At 49.7% G+C, this 13517-nt stretch overlaps 1 protein-coding gene and 1 long non-coding RNA gene across 6 annotated transcripts in view; one reads left to right on the top strand and one right to left on the bottom strand.

The window, feature by feature from the left end:
* The window catches only part of SLC12A3 (solute carrier family 12 member 3), a 48719-nt gene extending 42400 nt beyond the window's left edge, over positions 1-6319 (top strand). For all 5 annotated transcript variants that reach the window (XM_010331328.3, XM_010331329.3, XM_010331330.3 and 2 more), the window contains exon 26: positions 6162-6319. In XM_010331328.3, the coding sequence (XP_010329630.1) occupies positions 6162-6303 (142 nt within the window). In that variant the 3' untranslated portion in view covers positions 6304-6319. The remainder of the gene's footprint in view (positions 1-6161) is intronic.
* Positions 2202-8138, bottom strand: LOC120361488 (uncharacterized). Its single transcript, XR_005577668.2, has 3 exons — positions 7944-8138; positions 6288-6510; positions 2202-4880 (listed from the first exon to the last, which is right to left on the bottom strand). It is a non-coding gene; the product is annotated as an uncharacterized LOC120361488 (long non-coding RNA).
* Positions 8139-13517: the final 5379 nt, after the last annotated feature.

The raw sequence follows: 13517 nt of genomic DNA, 5'->3' as shown, positions 1-13517 counted from the left end.
ACCCCAGCAGTTTGGGAGACCCAGGTGGGTGGATCACTTGAAGTCAGGAGTTTGAGACTGGCCTGGCCAACATGGTAAAACGCTGTCTCTTCTAAAAGTACAAAAAAATTAGCCAGGCGTGGTGGTGCACACCTGTAATCTCAGCTACTTGGGAGGCTGAGACAGGAGAACTGCTTGAACCAGGGAGGCAGAGGTTGCAGTGAGCTAAGATCATGCCACTGCACTGCAGCCTCAGTGACCGAGCTAGAAATACGCTTGGATAATACTAAAACAGTAATTCCATACACTCAAGCAGTGTTCAGGAATCATGTCTTAGAACATTCTGGCTGCTATAGCAAAATACCATAGACTGGGCTTGTCAGCAACGGAAATTTATTTCTCATGGTCCTAGAGGCCGGGAAGTCCCTAGATCAAAGCATGGTAAATTCAGAGTTGGGGGCAGGCTCCTTTCCTGACTCACAGATGGGCCTTCTTGCTGTGTCCTCACTTGGCGGAAGGAACCTCTTTTATAAGAGCACCAATCCCATTCATAGGTCATAGGGCTCCATCCTCATGACCTGATCATCTCCTAAAGGCCCCACCTCCTAAAACCGCCACCCTGGGGATATAGATTTCAACGTGTGAATTTCTGGGGACATGACTATTCAGATGGTAGCAAATGGTTCTGACTTACAAAGTTTCTGTTCTTCCCAGTCACTTTCTCTGTGCCAGTAGATGGTAGAACATGTAGAAATCTTCATGATTTCTAACAGCCTATGCAGTGTGCAACCCCTTCTCAGCAGATGAGTCTAACAACAGACCAGAAACAGACCATTGTCAGTCTGCCCCCGGGACTCAGCATTCCTCATGCCCCAATGCCCCTAGTGCTAGTGTATGCTTTTTAAAAAAAGAATAAGAGGAAGAAGGAGGAAGGAGAAGAAGAGGAGGAGGTGGAGGAGGAGGAGGAGGAGAAGGAGGAGGAGGAGGACGAGGACGAGGATGATGAGGAGGAATGATTGTATTTATTTCTCAGATAGTGATACAACTTTATTTTTTTTTTTTTGAGACAGTCTTACTGTCGCCTAGGCTGGAGTGCAGTGGGGCAATCTCTGTGCACTGCAACTTCTACCTCCTGGGTTCAAGTGATCCTCCTGCCTCAGCTTCCCAAGTAGTGCCACCTTGTCTGGCTAATTTTTTGTACTTTTAGTAGAGTTGGGCTTTCACCATGTTGGCCAGGCTGGTCTCAAACTGCTGACTTCAGGTGATCCACCCGCCTTGGCTTCCCAAAGTGCTGAGATTATAGGTGTGAGCCACTGTGCCTGGCCGCAGACAGTGATACAATTTATAGTGTAGTCAATTGGGTTGAACTGTCACTTGCAACACTTTCTTGTGTGACTTAAACAAGGCATTAGAGAGAAAAAAAAAAAAGAATGTCAAGATGGTGGCAGCAGAGCATTAGACAAAGCAAGAGACCCTACTAAGCAGAAGGCCCCATGTGACTGCACTGGTTGCATATCCAGGAAGCTGGCTTGCCCAGAATAATGCTTCCTGGGGCTTTAGGGACATAATTTTTTTGTACAAAGAAAGTGCTCAGTGTTTCCTTGGAGAACAGTGTTAAGGAAAGGGGCTGGGTTTATCTCCAAACCTCTCGCCAACACCTAGCAGGGAATGTTCCTAGGGCAAGGTTGGTCCAGGGTGAGGGCTGGGTCCGAGTGAGAGACCGTGGAAATGGCTTCGACCTGGGACGCCTCCCCAGACTCCTCCTTGGGTACGGTAACAAGTGCTGCCTCTGTTCAGAGAAGCGTGTGTGCATTTTCTCTATGCTATTAGCCCACTGTGTGGCCTTGGGTAAGACCCTGTGTCTCTCTAGCCTCAGTTTCACTAATTATAAAGAGCTAAACCAAAGTATTTCCAAGATTCTCTTTCATGCTAATATGCTGTGATTTTGCTTATTTGTCATTAAAATGAATCAGTCTCAGCTGGGCTTAGTGGCTCATGCCTGTAATCTCAACACTTTGGGAGGCTGAGGCCAAAAGATTGCTTGAGCCCAGGAGTTGGAGACCAGCCTGGGCAACATAGTGAGACCCTATCTGTATATTTAAAAAAAATCAGTCTCTTAAGCCATTAAGATGAAAAATTTCATCTGGGGAGGTGACCACCTGTTGGAATCTCTCCCTTCCCAACCCCCATCCCCATCACCATCCCCCAACCTCATAGGGAAAATCAATCCCCCACCCACCAGCCTTTGTGGGATTCACCAATACATGTAACTATAAATCCGATGACCTCAGAGAAGACCCCTACCCAGGGCATTCCACCCCATGCCAGTAGCTACAGCTGTTGTCCAAAGAGGTCCCAGCTATTGGGCCGAATCCACTAGGAGGACAGAGCAGCGGCATCTGTCCAGCACTAATCTCCAACCTGGAGCCATGCCTAGTGTTTCTACAAGTTCAGCCAGAGGATCAGCTTCATCAGAACCACCGGGGGACTACAGAAACACAAGGTCCGAAATGCCTGACAGACCAGGCTCTGGGGTGGAGCCTAGAAATTCCGAGGAAGGGAAAAGAAAATCTCCCAGGCCACTGTGAAATGATTAAATCCCATTGTCTGGCATTTGGGAGAATGTGCTTGGAGCATTTTCTACAGCCAGTTGAGGCAGCACTTGGTGATTGCTGTTCACTCATCAGCGGGTTATCAGTGGTCCCAGGTCTGAGTGCAGCTACCGCAGCACAGCTGATAAACCAGCCTCATACATAGCCCAGCAACCTTTGCCTAGCCTAGCAACATATTCCTGTTGGGTCCAGACATGTCTTTTTTTTCTACCAACACTTTCTCCTCAAAGTCGAACAGCAATAATCAACATTGCATTTTATGGCTTGAGCCTCTATGATACTCAAAGTATCAGGCCTTATGAATTTTCAAAACCCTAATTTTAAGACAGCATTTCCCTCTGTCACCCAGGGTGGGGTGCAGTGGCCTGATCTCAGCTCACTGCAAAGTCTTCGTTTTTTTGTTTTCTCTTTGTAACCTGTGACTCAGACCTCTTGGTCCTATAATTTTCTTTGTTTATTGAGGCGGGGTCTTACTCTGTCACCCAGGCTGGAGAGCAGTGGTGCAATCTCAGCTCACTGCAACGCCACCTCCTGGGACTCGAGCAGTCCTCTTACCTCAGCCTCCTGAGTAGCTGGGACTACATGCATGTGCCACCAGGCCTGGCTAGTTTTGTGAATTTTTTTTTTTTTTTTTTTTTTTTTTGAGACGGAGTTTCGCTCTTGTTACCCAGGCTGGAGTGCAATGGCACGATCTCGGCTCACCGCAACCTCCGCCTCCTGGGTTCAGGCAATTCTCCTGCCTCAGCCTCCTGAGTAGCTGGGATTACAGGCACGTGCCACCATGTCCAGCTAAGTTTTTTGTATTTTTAGTAGAGACGGGGTTTCACCATGTTGACCAGGATGGTCTCGATCTCTTGACCTTGTGATCCACCCGCCTCGGCCTCCCAAAGTGCTGGGATTACAGGCTTGAGCCACCGCGCCCGGCCCCGTTTTGTGAATTTTTTATGGAGACAGTGTTTCATTGTATTGGCCCAGGCTGGGCTGAACTCCTGAGCTCAAGCAATCCACCTACCTTGGCCTCCCAAAGTGCTGGGATTACAGGCATGAGCTACTGTGCCTGGCTCACAACTCTGTGAGCCCCCACTTTAGAGATGAGGAAACAGCTTCAGAGAAGTGAAGCAACTTGGCCAGGATCTTGCAGGCAGGAAGTGGGAACTGCTGGAGCCCGTGACAGTGGTTCTGATGCAGGGCTGTCGTTTCACATCTAGGTTAGATCTAAGGCCGCCTTTCTTTGTGGCTAAGAGATGCAATTCTGAAAACAAATGTTCTTTTGTTCTGGAACAGCTTTGTTTCTGAAGATTAGTAGCTCAAGGCGTGTACATCCTGTGAGCAGGAATAGAGCTTGTCATTGATTGGTGTGGGGGCGGGGGTGATTTTAAAGAGAGCTGTCTCTTGGACAGGTGGACAAGCTCTGCTGGGGTGATGGGTGTTCCCCGTCCCTATGATGCAGGCACCAATTCTCCTGTGGCCTTTGAAGTTTCTGAATTCCGCCCCTGAAATCACGTCTGTTTCCTGGATGGTATTGTCTGCCTCTCGCGTAACTAGTCAGGAGAGTTTGGTTTCAGTTCTCCTATGTCCCTTTCCCCTGGAAAGTCACGAAATATTTGAACTCAAATGACTATAGCTTAATGAAATGCCCTTGGTCCTACCCACCTTCCCTAATTTTTGAGACCTTAGTTTTTGTTTGTTTTGAGACAAAGTCTCACTCTGTTGCCCAGGCTGGAGTGCAGTGGCGAAATCACGGCTCACTGCAGCCTCAACCTCCCCGGCTCAAGCGATCCTCCCACCTCAGCCTCCTGAGTAGCTGGGACAGGCGTGTGCCATCACACCCAGATAATTTTTGTATTTTTTGTAGAGACAGGGTCTCACCATGTTGCCCAGGCTGGTCTTGAACTCCTGGGCTCAAGTGATCCGCCCACCTCGGTCTCCCAAAGTGCTGGGGTTATAGGTGTGAGCCACTGCGCCTGGCCCGGGACCTTGCTTTTTAAAGGAGGGTAGGGCTTGTCCCAACTGAAGCTTTGTGGATGCAACTTCAAGTATGACATAGCTGTTTAGGCCCCCAGTTACCCTTCTCAGAGGAGAGCGGAGTTGCTGTGAGCAGAGGCCGCTGCGGCGGGAAGATGCCAAGACCTTGGTTCGAGTTCAAGCGCTGCCGCCGCTGGCTTGGCCGTCTCGTGCTGGTCAGTATTAAGTGATGATGACAGCTGCTGACCTTACAGAGCGCTCACTACGTGCCGGGCATTATGCTGTGCCTGCGTGTGCTTTGCCGGCTTTAGCATCACAAACATCCTGTGAGGGAGGGTTAGGGAAGAGAAATTCTGCAAAGGTCACATGGCTGAGGAAGTGGCAAATCCATGACTCAGACGCCAGAGCCTGGCTCTGACCCCAGTCCTCCAGCATCCTCCTCCCGCCCCAGTTCACTCAATTGTGAAGGAGCGCGGTGCTGCGGGCCCTGTGCATTCCCCTGGGGGATGCTCTTGGGGGAAACGGACATGCAAGTGAGTCCCACTTAAGGTGCTGGTGCCCCAACTTCACTTGGGACCAGCTGGATCTGTAAGACGCTGCCCCTCCTGGAGCCCAGAGCTGGGCAGCTGCAGCCATCCCAGTGCATTTTTGGAATTCTACAGATAGTAGAAAAGTCACTTCCTCAAATAGTTGAAAGACAGGACTGAACAGCATTCCCAGGGCATCTCGTTATTCGTGCAGCATTGCACGGTTAAGACAAGGGGCCTCCCCACAGGCAGCGGTGGAGTCCTGCACAGGGACTCTTGCACAGGATGGGAGGCAGGACAAGGATGCTGAGCTGGGTAATGAATGAACAGAAACATAGCACACTGCTGTGGCCACAGGCGGGCACAGGGCTGGAGAGGCAAGCCTGGCATGAAACGGGTGGCCTGATGGGGAGCAGTCAAATATAGACTTAACAAATATAGACTGAGCCTGACTGTGTCAGACTGTGTTCTAGGCACTGGGTAAGAGGGGTGAACAAGACAGACGTGGCCTGCTTGTGAGTGAGCATTCTGATGTGGGGAGACAAACACATAAATCATGTTAAGATGTGTTGGGACCGTAAGAGCTCTGAAGGCAGTAAAGTGGGTGGTGTGAGCAAGAGGCATGGGCAGTCTGCCCAGGAGGAGTGACCGGGAAAGGAGGTGGGTGCACTTGCCTGACTTAAAGGAAGCCACCAGGTCCAGGGCTGGGCTGCTCCCTTCCTGGTGGGAAGATTGTCAAGTGCAAAGTTTGGAGGCAGAAGTGAGCATGGCATTTTTTTGGGAATGGAAAGAAAGCTACAGGGCATCGGGGGTGAGCAAGGCGAGGGTGAGTTCATGGACTTGGCAAGGACTGCATCCCACGGGGCCTGTGGGCCACAGCTTCGTTTGGAACGCTTTGTGGAGGAAGGTCCATTCCAGGTCATGTTTGTGCGGAAAGCAGGGAGGTCATTCCTAGGGTGGGTGGAAGGAGCTCTGAAGGACAGTAAACAGACTCGCTGTTCTGAAAACAAGCTGGGAGCTGGGCGTGTGGAGAGGCCCCACGGTAATCTCTCTTGTGCCACTTTTTCCTGCCTTGCAGCACTCTGCCCATAGGGAGGAAGGGGAAGTGCCCGAGCTCGCTGTACATGGCCTGGCTGGACACCCTGTCGCAGGACCTCAGACCTCCAGTCATCCTGATCCGAGGAAACCAGGAAAACGTGCTCACCTTTTACTGCCAGTAACTCCAGGCTTGGCCATCCCTGTCGGCGACTGGGGGTGCGTGGGATGAGTTGGAACTCGACTGGCTGCAGTCCACAGGGATGAGACTCATGTTCTGTTGCACTTTAAGTGGTAGCATCTGATGATCTCACCAAAAAAGATGGTAGATTTCCAAATCTGGCTGGACTCTGCTTCCACCGGACAAATTCTCTGGGTTTTGTTTTTATGGGCTGGAGAAACAGCAGATGGAGCTGCAAGGAAAACTCTCTAAAGGATCCTATTCCTTTTAAAGGGTTTCTTTTGATCTTGATGACCATTAATTAAGAGTTCAGTCTTTGATTTGTATGCAAACAAGAGTCCCAATGCTGGGTGTGAATCTTGACAGTTTCTGCAGACCTTCCTGGGTGAAAGTTCCTAAACCATGTCTCCTTCCTCCAACAGGAGAATGGGAGCCTCACCTATAGGACCTACAGGTGCTCTAAGGAGGAATACAAGGCTCTCTCTGAGCCTCCACAGATGAGGCAAATTTCTTTCTTTCTTTTTTTTTTTTTTTGAGACGGAGTTTCGCTCTTGTTACCCAGGCTGGAGTGCAATGGCGCGATCTCGGCTCACCGTAACCTCCGCCTCCTGGATTCAGGCAATTCTCCTGCCTCAGCCTCCTGAGTAGCTGGGATTACAGGCACGCGCCACCATGCCCAGCTAATGTTTTGTATTTTTAGTAGAGACAGGGTTTCACCATGTTGACCGGGATGGTCTCGATCTCTTGACCTTGTGATCCACCCACCTTGGCTTCCCAGAGTGCTGGGGGATTACAGGCTTGAGCCACTGCGCCCGGCGAGGCAAATTTCTTTTCTTTTCTTTCTTTCTTTCTTTCTTTTTTTTTTTTTTTTTTTGAGACTGAGTTTTTTTCTCTTGTTGCCCAGGCTAGAATGCAATGGTACAATCCCGGCTTACTGCAACCTCTATCTCCCAGGATCAAGTGTTTCTCCTGCCTCAGCCTCCCTGAGTAGCTGGGATTACAGGTGTCCACCACCATGCCCGGCTAATTTTTGTATTTTTAGTAGAGATGGGGTTTCACTATATTGGCCAGGCTGGTCTCAAACACCTAACCTCAGATGATCCACCTGCCTTGGCCTCCCAAAGTGCAAGCCACCACGCCCAGCCCAAGCAAATTTCTTGAACTACTTCTCAGTCCCATCACTTTCAATAACGGGTCTTTGATGTCTTCACTGGTTCTTCAGACCAGGGACTTTGCAAACTTTTTTGGTTGCAACCCACAGTTAGAAATATATTTCGCCGGGTGCGGTGGCTCAAGCCTGTAATCCCAGCACTTTGGGAGGCCGAGGCGGGTGGATCATGAGGTCAAGAGATCGAGACCATCCTGGTCAACATGGTGAAACCCCGTCTCTACTAAAAATACTAAAAATTAGCTGGGCATGGTGGCGCGTGCCTGTAATCCCAGCTACTCAGGAGGCTGAGGCAGGAGAACTGCCTGAACCCAGGAGGCGGAGGTTGAGGTGAACCGAGATCGCACATTGCACTCCAGCCTGGGCAACAAGAGCGAAACTCCGTCTCAAAAAAAAAGAAATATATTTCACACCGAGACTTGCAATGCATACACATGGAAACAACAAAGACAAAAATGTCACAAAATAATACTCACCCTTCCCATGGGGGATGCCCTGCAGTATGTTCTGTTCTATTTATTTTTCACTGTTGGTTGCAATCCACTAAAATGACTTTGGGATCCACTCCTGGGTGGGGACATTTGAAAACCACGGCCGCCCTTCTGTTGTGCCCTGCATTTGTTCACACACAGGGAGTCCAGCTGAGCGGAGGAAAGGCTCACCCAGCCACAGCTGGGTGTCATTGCTATTTTCCCAGCTCATCTCATGGGGAAGAAAAGCAAATTGACACAACACGTGAAGAGAGATACTGATGACAGGAGAGTCAAAAAAGAGTTTGAAAGAAGGAGAAAGGTTGAAGCAGTCTAGTGGCAAGGGGTAAGCTTTCAGGCATGGTTAATCACGGAGAGCAAGGATATCAGGAAGGGGGATGTGGAGAGGGGTGTAGACATGGTGAGGCTGGTAAGGATCAGAAAGGCAGGAGCAGGTCCAAGCCCAGCCCCAGGTTGGGTGAAAGGAGAGGGGAGGAGGAGCCACCTGCAAGAGATGGAAGGAGCAGGTGGCAGAGGGCACTGGCAGGGAGGGGCTGTTAAGAGTGGGGTTGGAGGCGGGACAGAAGCTGGGCCAAGGGAGATGGAGAAAGGCCTTCCACCTGGTTCAGGGAAGGCATTCAGGCCACTACACGTTGAACATCCCTAGGGTTTGATCCCCCAAAGCTAGAGTGCAAGAGCACTGCCATCAAACGCCAGTGGGTGAGGCCAAGTGGGAGGGTCCTTGCAGCTCTAAACATAATCGAGCAGCGTAAAACTGAGTCGTTTGGTGGCCTGACTGCCTGTGCCTCCTTCCTGTATGGCACCCGGGTGGCTGAAGGAATGGACAGCTGTAGGTTTCGTCAGCCTCCTGCAAGAGCTACGTTCACTGCATGTGCCTACACTTTAGACTTCAGAAGGAGACTAAAGACTTCTAGAATTTCGAAGGGTAGCTGAAGTCTCCTTTTTGGAGTTAGAACCCAAAGGACGTTAGCATTTCTCAGTTCACCCCACTGCAAAGTCCAGAAGGCTTGGACTTCCCACTGTCCTTTGACTGCCTCAGAGCTTGCTGTGAGGGACTGGGAGCTGGCTGTGCTCACTAGGAACAGCTCCCCTCCTTCCAAGGGACCTGGGGAATGGGCCTGCCTCCAAACCATTATCCCAGCTGGACCCTGGGATAATCCCCAACTCCAGATAAGGGGAAGCCTCCATCAGGGAATAGTGGCCTTTCTAGAGCCACATGGAAAACAATTTTCTGACTCTTCAAACCTCAAGGAGTCCTTGGTCAAAAAAAAAAAAAAAAAAAAAAAGAATATTTTGTCTTTGGGTGTCTTAAAAAAAAAATTTCGCAATGTTAGAAATAGTGTATTTTTAACAATAATACTAGCTTTGTAATAACAAAAAAGAAGCTTTACCAGTGAGGCCATACACGATGGAATGAATAAAAACTATGGTCACTCAGTCAACAGAACGTATTTGTTTTGGAACACACTGTTTTTCAACTCTGCTGAGTGTTTTGATAAAAATTAACTTGTTTTTCCAACCCTGGATCGAACTTTTCTCGGAGCCTCTACTGGTTCTGCGGGTCATAGAGCCAGGTTTCGACATAAATATTTATAGGCGCTATTTATTTTCCCTTTGATTCTCTTCCACGCATTTGCAGGCTTGTGGGGAACCATTTTTTGTCAGCCTTTATCAAAGTCTCCCAGCGTTTCCCATCTTGCCTCACACAGAGAAGTAACAGGCTGAGTGGAAGGAATCATGGCAAGGCCACCAGGAGACTGGGATTTGAGTTTCAGTGTCTCCCCAAAACTGGCTGTGTGACCTCAAATATGCCCCTTCACCTCTCTGGGAGGCCTCCAGTCTATCAGATAAAAAAAATTGGATCAGAACAGGTGTCACCAGCCAGCTGACCCAACAGTGACTGGTTTGGCCCAGGAGTAGGTGACAATTGTGACTACATCAAGAGGTGGGGGTTAAGGGGAAGGGGTACACATTCCTTGCTCACCCCCAACCCACTACCCTTCCCAGCCCACCACTTCCTGCTCCCCTGTGGTGTGAGCCTTTGGATCCAGGAATTTCAAATTTCTCTAGGTCACTATTTGGCCTATTAGGGTAAGAGATATAGTGTCATGCTGCACGTCTCTCTCTCTGCCTTCGGATGACAAAGTACTTCCCATTGAGGAGTTTGAGTGGTAGGAGGTACTATCCGTGAAGCCTTCCCTTCCTCTGTATCAGCAGAGGAGGGAACCATCAGGGCCCAGGGCCAGCCGCAGCTCCAGCGGCAGCTCCAGCAGGTGCTCCTCCTGTCTCTTCCTGGGATCCACTGCCCAGTTAGCCCAGTTTTCCCCTCAGCATTTCAGCCTCCAGATTGAGCATCCTCCCTCAGTGCCTGCACAGACTTACTATGGCTTTGAATTAAGTACAGTACCACCTATTTTTCACCCAACGGGCTCTCTGGGCTCTGCTTACCCAGGCAGAAAGCTGTGGGCCTCCTTAACACATGGAGAGTCCCAGCATGGACTGAATTCCCTTCTAGACCCCTGCCTGGACTGTCTAGAGTGGTGAGAGGGAGAAGGGTTCACAGGGATGAGGCCAGCTGGAATGTTCCAGAAGAGCCACCTGACTGGGAGGCCTCTAGGCACATACAAAGCAGCCAGGTTTGGTTCATAGCTGTGTAGAGAGCTCAGGATGTCAGGGAAAAGACGCTGCCAACTCCAAGAATGTTCACAGAAGTGGGGCCCAGGAGAGCCCAGCCACCGGCTTCATTGGTAATTCCCCACTTGAAGTGAGGTTTCATCCCATGACTGAAAGCAAAAATACCAAAAAAAAAAAAAAAAAAGCACCCACTTCCTAAAAGGGAACCACCGCAAATACAGTTTCTATAAATACTCCGAGAAGAACCACCTGGCTGGGAGGCCAGAGAGCAGAATGTCTGATACATGAAAGATAGTGGCAAGAAAGGACAAGTGTTTTTATTCTAACTCCTAAAAGTTACGAATAAAACAGTCTCCGTTTGCAAAAGAGGGAGCAAACACAAAAGGTCGAGGGGGTTAGGAAAGTCTTTATAGGGAACATGGTGCACAAAATCGGTTCCAGAGATTGGTGGGATTCAACAGAAAGGCAGAAATGAGAGCTGGGGTGGGAAGAAGGCTTTCCGGGCAGCAGCAGTAACAGAAAGAACAAGGACTGCCCTGGGCATGTTTGGAGAACAAGAAACAAGTCAGTTTTCCTGGAGTGTGCATAGGAAAAGAACACTGGGCCGGGCGTGGTGGCTTATGCCTGTAATCCCAACACTTTGGGAGGCTGAGGCAGGGGGATCACCTGAGCCTATGAGTTTGAGACCAGCCAGGGAAACATGGCTGGTCTCCAGAAAAAAAAAAAAAAAGAAAAAAAAAAAAAAAAAAAAGCTGGCTGTGGTGGTATACCCCTGTGGCTCCAGCTATTCCAGAGGCTGAGGTGGGAGGATCGCTTGAGCTGGGAGGTCGAGGCTGCAGTGCTGTGATTGTGCCACTGCACTCCAGCTTGGGTGACAGAACAAGACTCTATCTAAAAAAAGAAAAAAAGAAAAAAGGAAGAAGGAGGAAGAGGAGGAGAAGTAGCAGACATGTAATATACAGGGCAGAGTAACAGGCTTAATCCTGAAAGGAAGGAGATGGCGAATTGATTTGGGTCTGGTACTTTAAGTGTGAGAATGCCCAGGTGGTCAGAACTGTGGTCCTGGAGGCTGGGAAGAGCTCAAGGTGCTCCCGTTAGCCTGCAGCTCTTTGAGAGCAGTGACCGTAAATAGATTTGGGAGTCATGCTTATGGTCACAGATGTGGAAATCATGGCTTGGGTGAGATCAAGAGAGAAAGAACAAAAAAGGAACAGGGCTAGACCTTGGGAAGGGCTATATTTAGGAGGCAGAATGAAGAAGGGTCAGTGGTGAGGCAGCCTTGAAAAGAGCACAGGAGGGAAACTCAGATCACCGAGGAGGCACCAGAGAAGGCGGTCAAAGAAGATCAGAGTCCACCACATAGTAGTTGTTTGCAAAGGGGCTGGAGCCGCTGAAGGTGCTGTTGCATTTGGGGTTGTGGCATCACTGGGAGCTTGCAGCAAAGAATTTGGTAAAGCGGCAGGTCAGGGGCCAGGGATTGAGGAATGAATTTGTGGACAGGAAGGGAAAACAGCAGCCCTGCTTAGAGACTTGATGCTTGAAGAAGCCAGCAATGGAGAGATGGAGGAAAATAGAGTGGAAACCCAGGGGAATAGCAGACTCAAGGAAAGGTGCTTTGACTGTTGTTCTCGTAGGGCCTGTATTAGGGTAATGCTAGGCTATGTATGCTGCAGTAACCAATTGCCCTCTGTGTTAGAGGCATACATGACAAAGATCTGTTTCTGTTTAACAAGTATTCCTGCAACAGTCAGGCAGCTCTTCAGGGTTCCTCTTTTCCACATCAGGACTCAAGGATCAAAATTACTTCTGTGTGGGGAGGCCACCACCTTGGGCAGCTCATTGAAGAAGGGAAGAGATAGCTGGAAGGTCACGTTCTGGCTTTTAAATGCTTCCACCCAGACTGGACGTTGTTTATTTCCACTCAAAGCCCATTAGCCAAAGCTGAATAGTCACATGGCTCCACCTAACTGCAAGGGTGCTGGGAAACTTGGGGGAAGATATGAATATTCATTGAGCAGGAAAAGTCTTTGTTACAGGGTGAGGTCGAGTAAGAGAGACTTGAGTGTGTTGATGGGTCAGAGGGGAGAGATTGATGATGCCAGGAAGAGAATAACTGCAGAAAAGTAGCGATGATGAATCAACAAAACGTGGGGACATTTTTGGCATTTAACAAGAAAGGTGTAGTTGACGCTGGTAGCCCTAGGTTGCAAAACTCTCAGGACCCCTGCCCTTGTGATCTGACCTGGCAGGGCCCCAAGCACCAGGTCAGAAAGCAAACATGGAAATTGCAGGTGACATGTTCCCCAACAATGGAGCTGGCCAAGCAAAGAGGGAAGGACAAGGCACGAGGGAGGGATTCAGGAAGGATGACCGTGAGCTCCCAGGTGGATGGGGAGACGGAAGTGAACTGCAAGACTTGAGAAGACGTGAAATGCTGGTAGCATGAAGACAAAAAGGACGTGCAGGCTGGGTGCGGTGGCTCAGCCCGGGCGCGGTGGCTCACACCTATAATTGCAGCACTTTGGGAGGCCGAGGCAGGTAGATCACTTGAGGCCAAGAGTTTGAGACCAACCTGGCCAACATGGTGAAGTTCCGTCTCTATGAAAAAAAAATTAGCCAGGCATGGTGGTAGCTGCCTGTAGTCCCAGCTACTCAGGAGGCTGAGTGGGGAGAATCGCTTGAATCCGGGAGGCAGATGTTGCAGTGAGCTGAGATCGCGCCACTGCACTCCAGCCTGGGTGACAGAGCAAGACTGCGTCTCAAAAACAACAATAACAACAACAACAAAAGCATGCAGTGGGCCGGGCATGGTGACTCGCGCCTGTAATCCCTGCACTTTGGGAGGCCAAGACAAGGCGGATCACTTGAGGTCAGGAGTTTAAGACCAGCCTAGGCAACGTGGTGAAACCCCATCTTTACTAAAAA

This window comes from Saimiri boliviensis, chromosome 1, assembly GCF_048565385.1.
Source record: "Saimiri boliviensis isolate mSaiBol1 chromosome 1, mSaiBol1.pri, whole genome shotgun sequence".
NCBI classification, from domain to species: domain Eukaryota; kingdom Metazoa; phylum Chordata; class Mammalia; order Primates; family Cebidae; genus Saimiri; species Saimiri boliviensis.
This window is presented reverse-complemented; position numbering and strand designations above follow the sequence as displayed.